This window comes from Canis lupus, chromosome 18 (genome assembly GCF_048164855.1).
Source record: "Canis lupus baileyi chromosome 18, mCanLup2.hap1, whole genome shotgun sequence".
In the NCBI taxonomy this organism is placed as follows: Eukaryota; Metazoa; Chordata; class Mammalia; order Carnivora; family Canidae; genus Canis; species Canis lupus.
Window position 1 is genome coordinate 22858428 of NC_132855.1, and position 14598 is coordinate 22873025.

At 35.3% G+C, this 14598-nt stretch overlaps 1 protein-coding gene across 9 annotated transcripts in view; it reads right to left on the reverse strand.

Annotated features, from left to right (window-relative positions):
• Nucleotides 1-14598, reverse strand: part of PALS2 (protein associated with LIN7 2, MAGUK p55 family member) — a 114683-nt gene that overhangs the window by 8395 nt on the left and 91690 nt on the right. For all 9 annotated transcript variants that reach the window (XM_072783738.1, XM_072783744.1, XM_072783739.1 and 6 more), the window contains 2 exons: nucleotides 7419-7621; nucleotides 6306-6434 (listed from right to left, as the gene is read on the reverse strand). In XM_072783738.1, the coding sequence (XP_072639839.1) occupies nucleotides 6306-6434; nucleotides 7419-7621 (332 nt within the window). The remainder of the gene's footprint in view (nucleotides 1-6305; nucleotides 6435-7418; nucleotides 7622-14598) is intronic.

A 14598-nucleotide genomic window follows, 5' to 3' on the forward strand; every position in this document is an offset into this window, starting at 1 on the left:
TCATGAGTTTCACGAGTTTCCCAGCTCTGTAATCAATGATTTCAAATTAGCCAAGTGACCATGCTTCATCATCCAGGTTAGAAACTAGGTAATGACTTTGGGCATGGCCTAGTAAGAACCTGGCACTCCTTTCATCAGTGTTAATGCTCTTGAGAGCATCTGCCAGGACATACATGTGTACCATTATGGTGGCGTGGAAAGAGCTCAAAAATTTATCTTATGGGTTCTGTAGATTATGGAAACCATTCTGCAGTGCCTGTTAAGCTCAAAGCCAAATCTGCTGCCTATCTCTAGGAAAGAAAATATTAGAAATGTATTTTGAAGACTAACTACATGCTTCCTACCCTCATCAACACATACACACATACTTATTTAGCTAACATTGTTTATATTTTGTATAATATTTCCAGCCATTTTGGAATGTGAAGAATGAATAAGTAGTGGGTTCTACATGAGCAAGTATATTGCAACTACTTTGAAGTTCCACAGTACTTCTACATTTTCTTCAAATATTTATTGAGTTCCTATTAAGATGTCTATAATGTTTCATCATCTGTAGATACAACAATGAATAAGACAGAGTGGGTTCCTATCCTCCAGAGAAGGAGACAGATTAAAGGCAAAAAACACAAAAAGTTCCAAGTTGTAATAAGTACTACTATAAAAGAAACCAATCAGGAACAAAGAATTTTGAAAATTCTCCTTTAGAAAGAGTGATTACAAAGACACCAAGTAAATGACATTTAAGTCGAGAACTATAGTGGGGGAAAGAGCATTCTAGTCAGAGAAAACACCAATGCAAAATCTGGGAGGGAAATGACCCTGATATTTTTAAGATACTGAAAGACCAGGATGGATGGAGGAATGGAGGGACTGAGGACAGAGGTGAGACCTTGAGATGAGTACGAGAGCTAGGTTGTAGAGAACTCACATGCAATAGAAAGGTCACACTGGCTTGTGATGGAGAAAGAGGAGATGGAAATGAAACTAGACTGGAAATACATTCTAGTGATAAATTCATCAAGATTGGCTGATGGGTTGGATATGAAAAGTGATGAATGAATGAATGAATCAATCAAGATGTAAAATAAGTTGTAGAAAATGCAGAGTTGGGGAGTGGGAGTAGGGAGAGCACAATTTTTTGGGGGGAAACACAATGTTCTGTTTTGTACGTGTTAAGTTTAAAATGTTTCAGGAGACATCCAAGTGCAGATGTAAGCTAAGTAGCAATGGTTTATGCAAGGTGGAGCTCTGAGTTCTGGGTTACCTATACACTAACAAGGAATCATCAGTATAATGATGGTATATAAGAAAATGAGTTTTGTGAAAATACCAAAAGGGAAGTATAGAGAGAAATGAGTTCCGAATTAGGACTGAGGGATACTATGCTTACATTTCAGTTAATATTTTCACTGACATCTCTAAGTCAGTTGGAAACAATTAAAATATCTTTAGTTGTGTAAACAACCTCGATTCAACTTGAAAACAATTCTTATGTATTACAGTCATGAGCAATCTGCTTCATTTAAAAAAAAAAAGGGAGATTCTCTAAATATATTGGTAAGTGGAAAATGCAAACTACTCAGTACAATAGGCTACTTTTTAAAGAAATGAGGGAGGGAGGGTACACATACATACTTGCTTATATTTAAAAAAATTATGAAAATGATCTATGTAGGTGGGAATGGAGATGACAGAGAAAAGCTAGATTTTTCTGTTAAGATTTACTTTAGAACTATGGAATGTATAGAAATATACAACAAAACTAAATACAAATAAAACAAAGAGCAATACCTAAAAATCAAAAGCAAAATGAAACTTTTTTTTTTTTTTTTAAGATTTTATTTATTTATTAGAGACAGAGAAAGAGAGAGGCAGAGACACAGGCAGAGGGAGAAGCAGGCTCCATGCAGGGAGCCTGACTTGGAACTCGATCCAGGGCCTCCAGGATCATGCCCTGGGCTGAAGGCAGCGCTAAACCACTAAGCCACCAGGGCGGCCCATAAACTTGTGTTTCAAGTTGATGATTTAACCACACAGAAAGGAATTATTTCAGTGACTTTAAAATAATACCCAGTGGGATATATCTTAGGAACAATTTTTTAAAAGCCTGAAACTTAAATGTTTTTATACTGTTGATATTGATATTGTTACTTAGAAATTATATATATATATATATATACACACACACACACACACACATACACACACATATATCATTTATATATATATATACAATGGGTTCTTAGTTTATATATGTAAAGTAAGAAATTATGTTAATATCATCTGGAACCAAGATTTTCAACATAAGGAAAAAAAATATAGAGTCAAAGAAGTAAAATAATGTAAAGTTCAAATTGGAACTCTCAAATTGAACAAATGATGTGTGTTTTTTAAAAAACGAAAATGTATTTCCTATATCTGGCACTGAAAAGCCCGGAAATAAGAAGCAAATAAGTTGAGCACACAACTGTAGCACCTATACTGTCTCTAAATACCATTTCCAACGGAAAGGAACCAAGTTTTTTGGATGGCTGGTTCTAGGCCTGGGCCAAGAAAAGTGCAAGAAAACCTGGAACATCTTGTCTAACTAGGAAGTAAAGATTTATCAAAGATTATTAGGTTATGTTAAAAAGACTCAAAAGACAAGCTGAACATTCCTTCAAGCAAAACATAGGCCGATTTAAACATCAAAAAGAGTAGTAACTAAACTAAGTACAGAGGGAAAGTATTCCAAGGGACTTTAAAACAACTGACTGTATATACTCAGATAAACCTTAAGGACAAAAAACCCCCACAACAAAACAACAAAACAAAACAAAACAAAACACAGTTTGTGGTAATCACATCTGGCAATGTTGGGTGTACTTATTCTCAGACTGTTGTGTGTGTACATTGGGATAAAGCAAATGAGCAATTATGTGATATTCTAAGTCTAACATTCCCAGTGTTTTTGAGAACTGGGATACTCAGTACTCAGAATGGAGATATCCATAAGATAAAAGAGGTTAAATAAAAGCCTTCATTTTCTAATTTGAATAGGAAGTAGCAGTATGAATTCATGATACAGTTTCTTTCAAACATGCAACAGAAAAACATATATCCTAGTTCTGTCTACCTGAAAGACATAGCTAGAAATGATCAATCTTGTGACAACATACACTCCTGGTAGTAGCTTAAAACACTATTTACTCTAAAAGGAACCAGAGCTTCTTGAAGAAACAGCTGATAACTGGCCTAGAATAGGATATGTATAAGAGGAGCTTGGAGCATCTGTCATACCAGAGATGAGCAAGTAAGCTGAGACTACTGGGCTCATGAAGTAACTTTGCAAGGGCCAACTTGAATACACTCCTATTGGTCAAAGATGGGACAATTTGAGCATCAATAAGAAAAACTGTAATAGAGTAACTACATCAAAAACTCACATTAGGTGCTCATAATGAAACTAAAAAACAAAGAAAACAAACCTTCTTTGACCAGCTGTTACTTCTGGAGGCTCTCAGAACAATCCATTATTCTGAAAATGGACTCATAAAAAGTTATCAGCATATACCCTGACTTTCCTATATGAACTCTACTTCAATCAACTAGTTGAGGAAAAGTTATTTCTTTTTTTTTTTGGAAAAGTTATTTCTTAGAAGAACTCTAGTTTATAAATTCAGAATGAGGGCAGCCCGGATGGCTCAGCGGTTTAGCGCCACCTTCAGCCCAGAGCGTGATCCTGGAGACCCGGGATCGGGTCCTGTATCTGGCTCCCTGCACGGAGCCTGCTTCTCCCTCTTCTTGTGTCTCTGCCTCTCTCTGTGTGTCTCTCATGAATAAACAAATAAAATCTTTAAAAAAATAAAAAATAAAAAATAAATTCAGAATGACAAAATGATTATCATCATCTTAAAATTCCTAAACAAATAAGTGATCTGGGCAAAGATGAATAAAGCTTGCCAAAATCACTAGGTAAAAAGCTACTGGGGAACTTTACAGATCAGGCTCACAACATCTGAATCCACTGATTAACCTTATCACAAAAAGAGCAAGCCTTTCATATGCCTCAAAATGTAATAAAACAAGTACCAGTTATTAATTATTCTTGGGGAAAAAACTAAACCTGTATCATCTGATCAAGCCTCTATTAGTTCACAGGAAATATGGGCAACAAAGGGAAATGACACAATGGGGACAGAATTGGTAAAATCTAGACTTTGTAGCACTCTATAGGATAACTGATCCAAATTTTGTTTTGTTTTGTTTGTTTTTGTTAGAGGAAGGGCTTGATCTCATGACCCAGAGATCATGATATGAGCCCAAATCAAGAGTCAAATGCTTAATCAACTGAGCCACCCAGGTGCCCTAACCCATTTTTTTGAACAACTAAAATTGAAGGCTACAAAGAGGGGAGGGTGGGAAGTGAGAATTTACAGATTAGAACAGAGTAAAGGGATGTCTACTTCCAGCTAAGATGTAGTAACAGAAATTAAACTAACCCTCCCATTGGATAATGAAAAGAAAAAATGTATGGAAAAACAGTTTTTAAGACCTTGAGCATGAGGCAACAGAAGACTGATATCTCAGAGAAACAAATGAAATGAGCCCTAAAACTAACCCAACTGTCTTGAAAGACTTTCTAGGCTGCAGTATACAAGGTGGAGCCCAGAAAGAGCCTACCCAATATTCCAAGTTGGGACAGACCTAAGAGCTCAGAGACCAGGGTGGCAAGAGTTCACAGGACAGAATACCTGAACAAAATAGCAGCATGGAGAGAAAACTTCAGAGACTGGCAAACCTTTCCCTCTTCCAGCATACAGCTGTATACCAATCAGCGCTGTGTAAATCTACCTGAGGCCACCAAAGAATCACCAGAAAAAAATGAAAAGTATTCAACCTGAGCCAGGGACAGGACCTCTTCAATATGCACAGGCCATTTGGAAGAGTCCTCAAATGGTCTTGCCTCAGGATGGAGAACTGCCCCTAGATTAAGAACTGTTCTGGTCTTACATAACATTTTAAAAGCAACACCTGAAAGGAACAAACCATCTCTCAACAAGTATATCCTCGAACAAAAGCTCACAATGTCTTGCACCTAATAAAAAATCGCTAGGAAAAGCAGCAGGAAAATATGGCCAATGTGAGAAGAAAAGTCATTCAGGTCAAAATTGATCCAGAACTGACACAAATGTCAGAATTAGTACATGATGACATGAAAATATTATTATAACTGTATTTCAGATATTCAAAAAGTTAAGTAGAGACTTAGAGAAACCTGAAAAAGAACAAACAGGATTAACACTGTGTAATTTCAGAATTAGTGTGAAGAAGTAGAAATAGTGTGGGAAGAAGTAGATGCAGTGGGAAGGAGGAATCCTGAAGGAGCACAAGGACACCCTTAGAGGTGATGGACATGTATATTATCCTGACTGTGATAGCTTTTATGGGTGTATCCATATGCCCAGACTTACCAAGTTGTGTACTTGTGGTATGTACAGTTTATTATATGTCAATTATCCTCAACTAAGCTGGGGGGAAAAAAGAAATTTAGAAGATATCAAGTAAATGCAACGTGTTCATCTTGTTTGGATCCAATTTGAACAAATCAACTGTAAAAAAAATTATAAATCTTGGAGAAATTCAAATATAGATAGTATATTTATATTAAGAAGTAGCCCTTATTTTCTTGTATTAATAGTGTTATGATTATATTTTAAAAGTCTTTATCTTTAGAGATAGATAAAGTATTTGCAGTTGACATATCAAAGATTTGCTTTAAAATAATTCAAGATAGGGCGGAGGTGAAGAGAGGTCTAATTGAAACAGAAATGGCCACACATTACTGAAGCTAGGTGATGGGAATATGGAAGTTCTCATTTTTTTCCCCTTTGTATGTATTTTAAATTTCCCATAAGATGAAAAGAGAGAGGAGAACAAGAGAAAACAGGTAATAGGAACTAAAAGTCAGAACTAACAACCAGTAGTAAACCTTATGATGAATATGCTTGTTAATGGTCTTGGAGCCCAGTTTCCTCATTGATAAAATGAAAGTTGGATTTATATGCATATTTTACTATTGCTCCATTTCATTTACATAGGAGGAATAAACTTATGTTTTAAAATAAAGTGAATGATTATTTTTAAGTAAAAGCCATAATATTCCAAATCCTAGCTACATCTAATGAATTTTTATTCTGCAACACATCATATAGTATATAGTATATTTCATTAATATGAGTAGAATTAAACATGCCCAGAAAGAAAAAAGAAAAAAATCTTAGGAGTAAAATAATATTGTCAGCCTAAAAAGAACTGCTCACCGTCAAAAGCTTAGTCGTGATACCAGCATCCACCACTGCCTTGTGCATAGCACGTAATGTCTCTAGTTCTGGAGCAGCAATAAATACAACATAGGGCATGAATTCGGATGTCCTCAGCACTTTCAGGGCCTGTGTAGAAGAATAATTACAAACTAATTTATATGGGATTAAAATTTGAATTATGTTACCCTTTAATTTATACTAAATGCTAACTAATCAAAGTCTATCTGCCCTCTAAGGATTAAGGATGTAATTTAATACTTGCCCCCTTCTATCCTTTTGATTTCATATATTTCTTTCCTAAAATAGTGATCCATTAACTGTGTTCTGACCTCATACTACCTTTTAATTCTCAGAAAAAGGAAAGTATTGAACTTAATGATCCAAAAATCATCAAGAATAATGTAAATGCTTTCTCTGTTACTTGTAGAATTCTGTTAATATTGAAAAAGCAGAAATAATCTGTGTCTACTGACAGTGGTTAAATAAATTAATATACATTTGTACTACGAAACACTATGGAGCAATTACAAAGAACTAAAGCTAAAGAATCTATACAGAATTTTCCTATTTATGTAACAGAGGAAAATAGAAAACCCATAAAAAACTAATAAAATGATATATCTATATATTGTATTTAAGGCATACTAAAATGACAAAGATATATACCAAACTATTATTAATTATCTGAGTACGGAAGTTGGGTTGAATGTAGTGGGGTGGGAAGGGGTCGGAGAGAGAGGGAATGAGAATGAAGAGAATGGTGTGTGTGTGTGTGTGTGTGTGTGTTGGTTGGGAAGGTGTGGGACTTTAATTCTTTATTCTTTGTTGTAGCTTTGTTGAAATTTTAAAATTAATATTTCCTAATGTGTATTTACACATTACTTGAGCAAGTAAGTAAATATTAAACTTCTATCAAGTTCTATTGTTATCTAAACCTCTGTGGCCTAATTATTGATCAGAGATTTATCTAACTAGATGTGGATGCGTATTAAGGTTCTCTATTACCAACAGGTGATAGAAAGAGGCACCCTCAAAATTTGAAAATAAAACCAAACAAAAACTTCACAGGAATTAAAAATTTAAAGCAACTTTAGAATCCATGCAGCTTACTTGTGGGTTGACATCCAAAATGCAAGTTCGTCCAGTTTGGACAACTTCAAGAATAGAATCAATTTTGGTTCCATAGAGATTTCCTTCATATTCCCCATGTTCCAAATATTTTCCAGCTTTAATATCTGCTTCCATCTCAGAACGTGACACAAATTTATATGCCTGACCATCTTTTTCATCTTCCCTTGGTTTCCGTGAAGTAACTAAATGTTGAGAATTTATACAAAGAGAATGCAGGAATTAAAATTGATACCAAAATGCACAAGGTACCTAAGATTTCAGACACAATGCCATTTAGTTCAGAGGTTGGCAAATTATGACCTAAGGTTAAATCTGGTCTGCTTCTTATTTTTGTAAATAAAATATTATTAAACCATAGCTATGCCTCATTTGTTTTATTACCTATGGTTTCATTCATTTTACAATGGTAAAGTGGTGGTGACAGAGACCAGATGGCACACAAAATCTAAAATATTTGCTATGTAGCTCTTGAATTAAAAAGTTTGCTGACTCCTAACCTACAGGAATGTTTTAAGAGGTAGTCCCCAATACACACAATTTATATTTTTAAAAAAGTGCTTTATAAAGTCAGCTTGAATCTGAAAATATATTAACCTAGAAGCAGAGCCTTAAATTTAAATTCTTAACTATGAGGAGTCCTACCTAAGCATGAGGTATATTGTAAGTGAAGATCTTTTCCAGTTGCCACCAGCATTCCCCTTCTCAAGGAGTATCAATTATATTCTTTCTTTACACTTGAACACTTACTAATTGAGCACTCAACAAGTGAGCAAAATTCTATTTTTAGTCAGTATTATCAATCTTCTGAAATGTAGTTTTATCTACAAATTATCTATCCTTTTCCTCACCCTAACACTAAACCTTCTTTTAGCTTACTGCTTACTGATATTCTGAAATGTTAATTGTTCCGTACCCTGGTGGTGGATCTAGTCACACTTGATGTCATTATGTTCTAACTTTCTCTACTCTAACCTACAGTATTTTTTTTCTGAGAGAATAACAGTTAATAGACCAAGTCAAAATTTAGAGGATTGTTTTTGTCTGATAGGTTAGAGTTCTGAATACTTACAGAGATATACAACTCCTTTGCAACTTGGGCTAGCTAGCACAGGAAAGGATATTCTCTTTTAAACTGCTGCAAAGATACAGTTAGGTACTCTCTACCAATTTGTTAACACTAGTTTGGAAGAAGAAAAGTAATTTGTGTGTGTGTATGTGATTTTCTAGTTTAGCCTTAATTTAATCTAGGCTAGGTCAGATATAAAATCAAGTTCTTATACATGAAGAATATCTGATGAAATCATTAAGCACATGCAATTAAAAAGTAATCCAGATAAAAAATTGACAATATTTTCACTATGTGTAATAAGCATAACACATTAAGAAAGCCTTTATAAGAACAGAATGAACTTCATTCTGTTCTTCAGCTCAATAATAAGGTCTAATTTATAAATGAGATCATTAGGTATAAGAAGACTCCTTTTCTTCCCTGTGGTTTCCTGGCTCAGCCTTGAGGGTGATCATCCCAGACAATGTGGAGAGCAGTTTATAAAGTAACTTAAAGATCCTCAAGATGCTATGATGCCTTTTCATATAAAAAAAAAAAAAATGTGTGATGTCTAAGGTTTCTGGAATTATTCACCAGAGGTGATATGGTAAAACATCTAAGGCAATTTTAAATTTCCCAAATAAATACATAGTAGGACCTGGCTCAATACCTGTGAATATAATTTTAGAAGAATACTGTTTTTTTGGTGAAGCTCTACAATGAAACCATAAATGGGAATGTGCTGCTTGAAATAAATATGTATAGGTACACACACTGCCCCATCACAACCTCCATGCTAAGGGAAACTTAATTATTATCAAAATGTTTTTAGTTTACAAGTAAATTAAAAAAATATCTATTTAGAGAGGTAGAAAGAGTAAGCACACATATAAGCAGGGAAGAAAGAGATGGAGAGAGAATCTCAAGGAGACTCTGCACTGAGCACAGAGCCCAACACAGGGCTTGCCCCCACAACCAGGAGATTGTGACCTGAGTGAAATTAAGAGCCAGATGTTTGGGACGCCTGGGTGGCTCAGTGGTTGAATAGAATCTTAAAAAAAAAAAAAAAAAAAAAAAAAAAAAAAAGGAGCTAGATGCTTAACTGAGCCACCAGATGCCCCTAGTTTATAAAGATTTTATTTATTCATTCATGAGAGACACACAGAGAGAGAGAGAGGCAGAGGGAGAAGCAGGCTCCATGCAGGGAGCCTGATGTGGGACTTGATCCCGGGACTCCAGGATCATACCTTGGGCTGAAGGCAGGCTCCAAACTGCTGAGCCACTTGGGGATCCCTGCCCCTAGTTTATAAGTGAATTTCAACTACAATCTCATTACCTAGTGAAAAGTCAAACAGAACAAAACAAAAATCCAAATCCAACAACTATATTGCCACATATTTAAGTTCCTTTCCACTCTTAGGATATTAGGATAATATTTTTTTAATTTAAATTTATTTTTTATTGGTGTTCAATTTGCCAACATATAAAATAACACCCAGTGCTCATCCTGTCAAGTGTCCACCTCAGTGCCCATCACCCAGTCACACCCCCCGCCCACCTCCCCTAGTTCGTTTCCCAGAGTTAGGAGTCTTTCATGTTCTGTCTGCCTTTCTGATATTTCCCACTCATTTTTCCTCCTTTCCCCTTTATTCCCTTTCACTATTTTTTTATATTCCCCAAATGAATGAGACCATATAATGTTTGTCCTTCTCTGACTGACTTATTTACATAAAAAATATATAATGACAATGTCTTGTGAAGAAAAAGCTCATGATATACTGTTCATTCATTTATTCATTAAATATTTCTTGGGCATATATGATGTGCCAGATCCTAGTTTACATTCTGGGTCTAAGCAGAACAAAAGACAGAGCAGCTCTCTGTTCTCATGGGACATAGTCTTGAATGTGGATATAGGGGAGTAGTCAAATAAAAAACAAGAATTTAAGTGCTAAAACATAACTACTAGGTAGTGGGGGGGCTACTTTAGATGGAATGGCCAGCAAAGGCCTACAAAAAGGTGAGATCTGAGTACAAAACAAAATTTAAGCATCTAAAGATTTGGGAGGTAGGGTTCCATGCTGAGGGACCATTAAGAACAAAAAGGTGTGAATGATAAGTTTGAAGAATCTGAAGAAAAGACAGACCAGTGTGTTAAGTAGGAGAAAAAGTATGCAAATTTTTATATAAATAATATAAATTATATAATAGTATAAGGATTCTGTAATTAGAATATAATTCTGTAATTAGAAGCTATTTTAATTGTGTTCACTGTATTTATAAAGAGAATGTTGAATAAGACTTTTTTTTTTCCCAGTCTCACAGTATCCCTCTGAAGTCCCAAAAAGAAGCTAAAATGCCAAGGATTTAGAGCCTCCTCATTCAGAGTTTACTAAAAAATGGCCAACTTTATCCCAGGATCATCTATCTACTACTTCTATCTTATTTATATTCAGAAAGGAGTCACTGACGTTAACAATTGTAGGTTCAGGGTAGAATGCTTTATTTTCTTCTTTACTCCATGGTAAAATGAATCTCCCTGGATAATCCCAGAAGCCCATGATGACATATTGTAGCAGTGGGGTGATTAATACTTCCACTGTTTGGCAAAGCAAGAATGAGTTTCCTGTGGGCTGTGTGTGTGTGTGTGTGTGTGTGTGTGTGTATTCAAAAGATAGCCTGGCTTGAACTGCTCTGAAGGTATCCTATATAAGACAGAATGAAGGGTAGAGAACCAAGCAAAGGAGAATATGAAGTATGGGTTTGGAGCTTGGCATTGGTCTCAAGGGGACAGCTGGATCATAATACCTTGGCCAAAAAAAAAAAAAAAAAAAAAAATACCTTGGCCAGGGAATGGCAAAGTATGGAGATCTCTAAGAAAGACCTACCTAAAATAGGCCTCAATGAAGAGACAGTATTTGGACATTTGTGACATACAGAATTCCAGTCTCCAAAAGGCAAGATTTTACATGACAGCCCTTTATCCCCACTTCTTCCTGCCCTGCCTTTGAAAAAGAGAAGTAGCAGAGCAGGATGTGAAGGGAGAATAATAAAACAAACTACACTTTTCTCCTTACAATATAGGACCTAAGCCAAGGATCAGGAATGATCTGTGAGAAAGGGAGAGACAGTGAACTGGATGCAACACTGACTGAAGTTTTGAATTGGAGTAGCCTTTTTTTAAGCACTCAAAATACAAGTCTTATTTAGCAAAATAACACAGTTCTCTTAACTGAAAGAGATGAGAAAGTTACAGAATCTTCCAGGGGGCTGAAGGAAAAGTAGAGGAAAAGAAGATGTGATGGATGAAATCAGTGCATGAAATGCATGGATGAAATCAGTGACTGGGTGAAAATAAAGCTCTTTGCTGTTTGTACTCCCAAAGAGCTCAGTTATCCAACAAACCACTTAGTTACCTACTTGCCAGAAACAAATTAGTCAACTGACCTAACTGCAAGGATTCTGGGAAATGAATGTGTATTCCAAAAATATGAGAAAGGATTTTATTGGGCTGGTAGCTGTTTATCCAAATTCAGGAAAAGATTTTAAATTAATAAATTATTGATGGATTCTAAAACAATTTGGTAAAAGTTTGTTGAGGACAATACTTACAGTTTCAAAGTATCTTTGAACAGATTACTTATTTTTTTTATTTTTTTTTATTTTTTTATTTTTTTAAATTTATTTTTTATTGGTGTTCAATTTACTAACATACAGAATAACACCCAGTGCCCGTCACCCATTCACTCCCACCCCCCGCCCTCCTCCCCTTCTACCACCCCTAGTTCGTTTCCCAGAGTTAGCAGTCTTTACGTTCTGTCTCCCTTTCTGATATTTCCCACACATTTCTTCCCCCTTCCCTTATATTCCCTTTCACTATTATTTATATTCCCCAAATGAATGAGAACATATAATGTTTGTCCTTCTCCGACTGACTTACTTCACTCAGCCAGATTACTTATTAATGACAAATGAAAGTTACCTTTTATAGTAAAGAAATCTATCAGACATGACCTAAATCAATAATCAAAGTTAACATCATCAGTAATGGGACAAACTGACAAGATGTACCTATATGTAACATTCAGAGAAGGATAAAACATGACTTTATATTTTTCTAATAATGCCTGATTTGAACCTAATCATGGGGAAACAATCAAGTAAACGCATGGTGAGGGACATTTACATTAAGTGGATGAAAGACTCTAATTAAAAGGCAGAGAGACTGGTAGAATGGATTTAAACAAACAAGCAACCATGATCCAACTATATGCTGTCCCTAAACTACATACTTTAGATTCAAAGACATCAGTAGGTTGAAAGTAAAAGGACTGAAAAATACCCCATACAAACAGTAACACAAATAGACCTGGAGTGGAGATATATATATATCATACAAAATAAAAAAGACAAAAACTGTTGGGGCACCTGGGTGGCTTAGTGGCTGAGCATCTCTCTTTGGCTCAGGTTGTGATCCTGGGGTCCTGGGATCAAATCCCACATCAGGACCCCTGCAGGGAGCCTGCTTCTCCTTTTGCCTATGTCTCTGCCTCTCTCTGTCTCTCATGAATAAATAAATGCAATCTTTATTACTGGAGACAAAGAACATTTTATAATGATAAAAGTGTCAATCTATCAAAATGATTTTATTATTTTTTTTAATTTTTATTTATTTATGATAGTCACAGAGAGAGAGAGAGAGAGAGAGAGAGGGGGGGGCAGAGACACAGGCAGAGGGAGAAGCAGGCTCCATGCACCGGGAGCCTGACGTGGGATTTGATCCCGGGTCTCCAGGATCGCGCCCTGGGCCAAAGGCAGGCGCCAAACCGCTGCGCCACCCAGGGATCCCTCAAAATGATTTTAAAAGTACAAACATATATACATCTAACAACAGAATTCCCAAAACACATGCTGCAAAAACTGACAGAATTGAAGGGAGCAATAGTTAAGTCAACAATAGTATTTGAAGACTTCAATAACACACTTTACACTTTCAAATAATGGATAAAACAAATAGGAGATCAACAATGAAATAAAAGGCTTGACCAGTACTATAAGCCAACTAGACCTAACAGACCTCTATAGAAGACTCCACCCAATGACAGCAGAATACATATCCTTCCTAAGTATACCTGGAACATTCTCCAAAATGGATCTTATCTGAGGTTATAAAGCAAGTCCCAGAGAGTTTAATAAGAGTAAAATCATATAATGTTCCCCTGACCACAATGAAATGAATTAGAAATCAGTAACAGAAGAAATCTGGGAAATTAAAAAAATATGTGGAAATTGAACAATATGCTCCTAAACAACCAATGGGTCAAACAGGAAATCATAAATGTAATTAGAAAATATTTTGAGATGAATGAAAACAAAAACCACAATACCAAAACTTATGAGATGCAGCTGAAGCAGTTGCTTCTAAGGAAATTTACAACTGCAAATGCCTATTAAAAATGAAGATCTCAATCCAATAACTTAACATTCTACCCAAAGAAAATGGAAAAATAGCAAACATAACCCAAAACAAAAAGGAAATAGGACTATCACAGAAATTAATGAAATGGAGAATAGAAAACCAATACAGAAAATCAAAAAAAGCAAATGTTAGTTTTTTGAAAGAACACCAAAATTGACAGACCTTTAAAAGGTAAACTGACCAAGAAAAGAAGAGCAAGGACTCAAATTACTAAAATCAGAAATAAAAGAGGGGATATTACCATAGGTGCTGCAGAAATTCTGAAACTCATTAAAAAGAAACAGAAAACCCCAGCAGACTTATAACAAGATTGAATCAGTAATCAAAACCTCCTACAAAAACAATCCTGGGATTGGATGCTTTCAAGGGTAAACTATGAAACATTTAAAGAAGAATAAACCATCAATCCTTTACAAACTCCTCCAAAAAAACATAAGTGAAAAGAATACCTCCCAATTCAATCTATGAGTCTAGTACTATCACTATTATCAACATTAGCTAACATAATAAGAAATGAAACCTATGGACTAGTGTCTCTTATCTACAGCTGCACAAATATTCAACAAATATTAGCACATTGATTCTAGAAGCATATCAAAAGGTTCATACACCATGACTAAATGGGATTTACC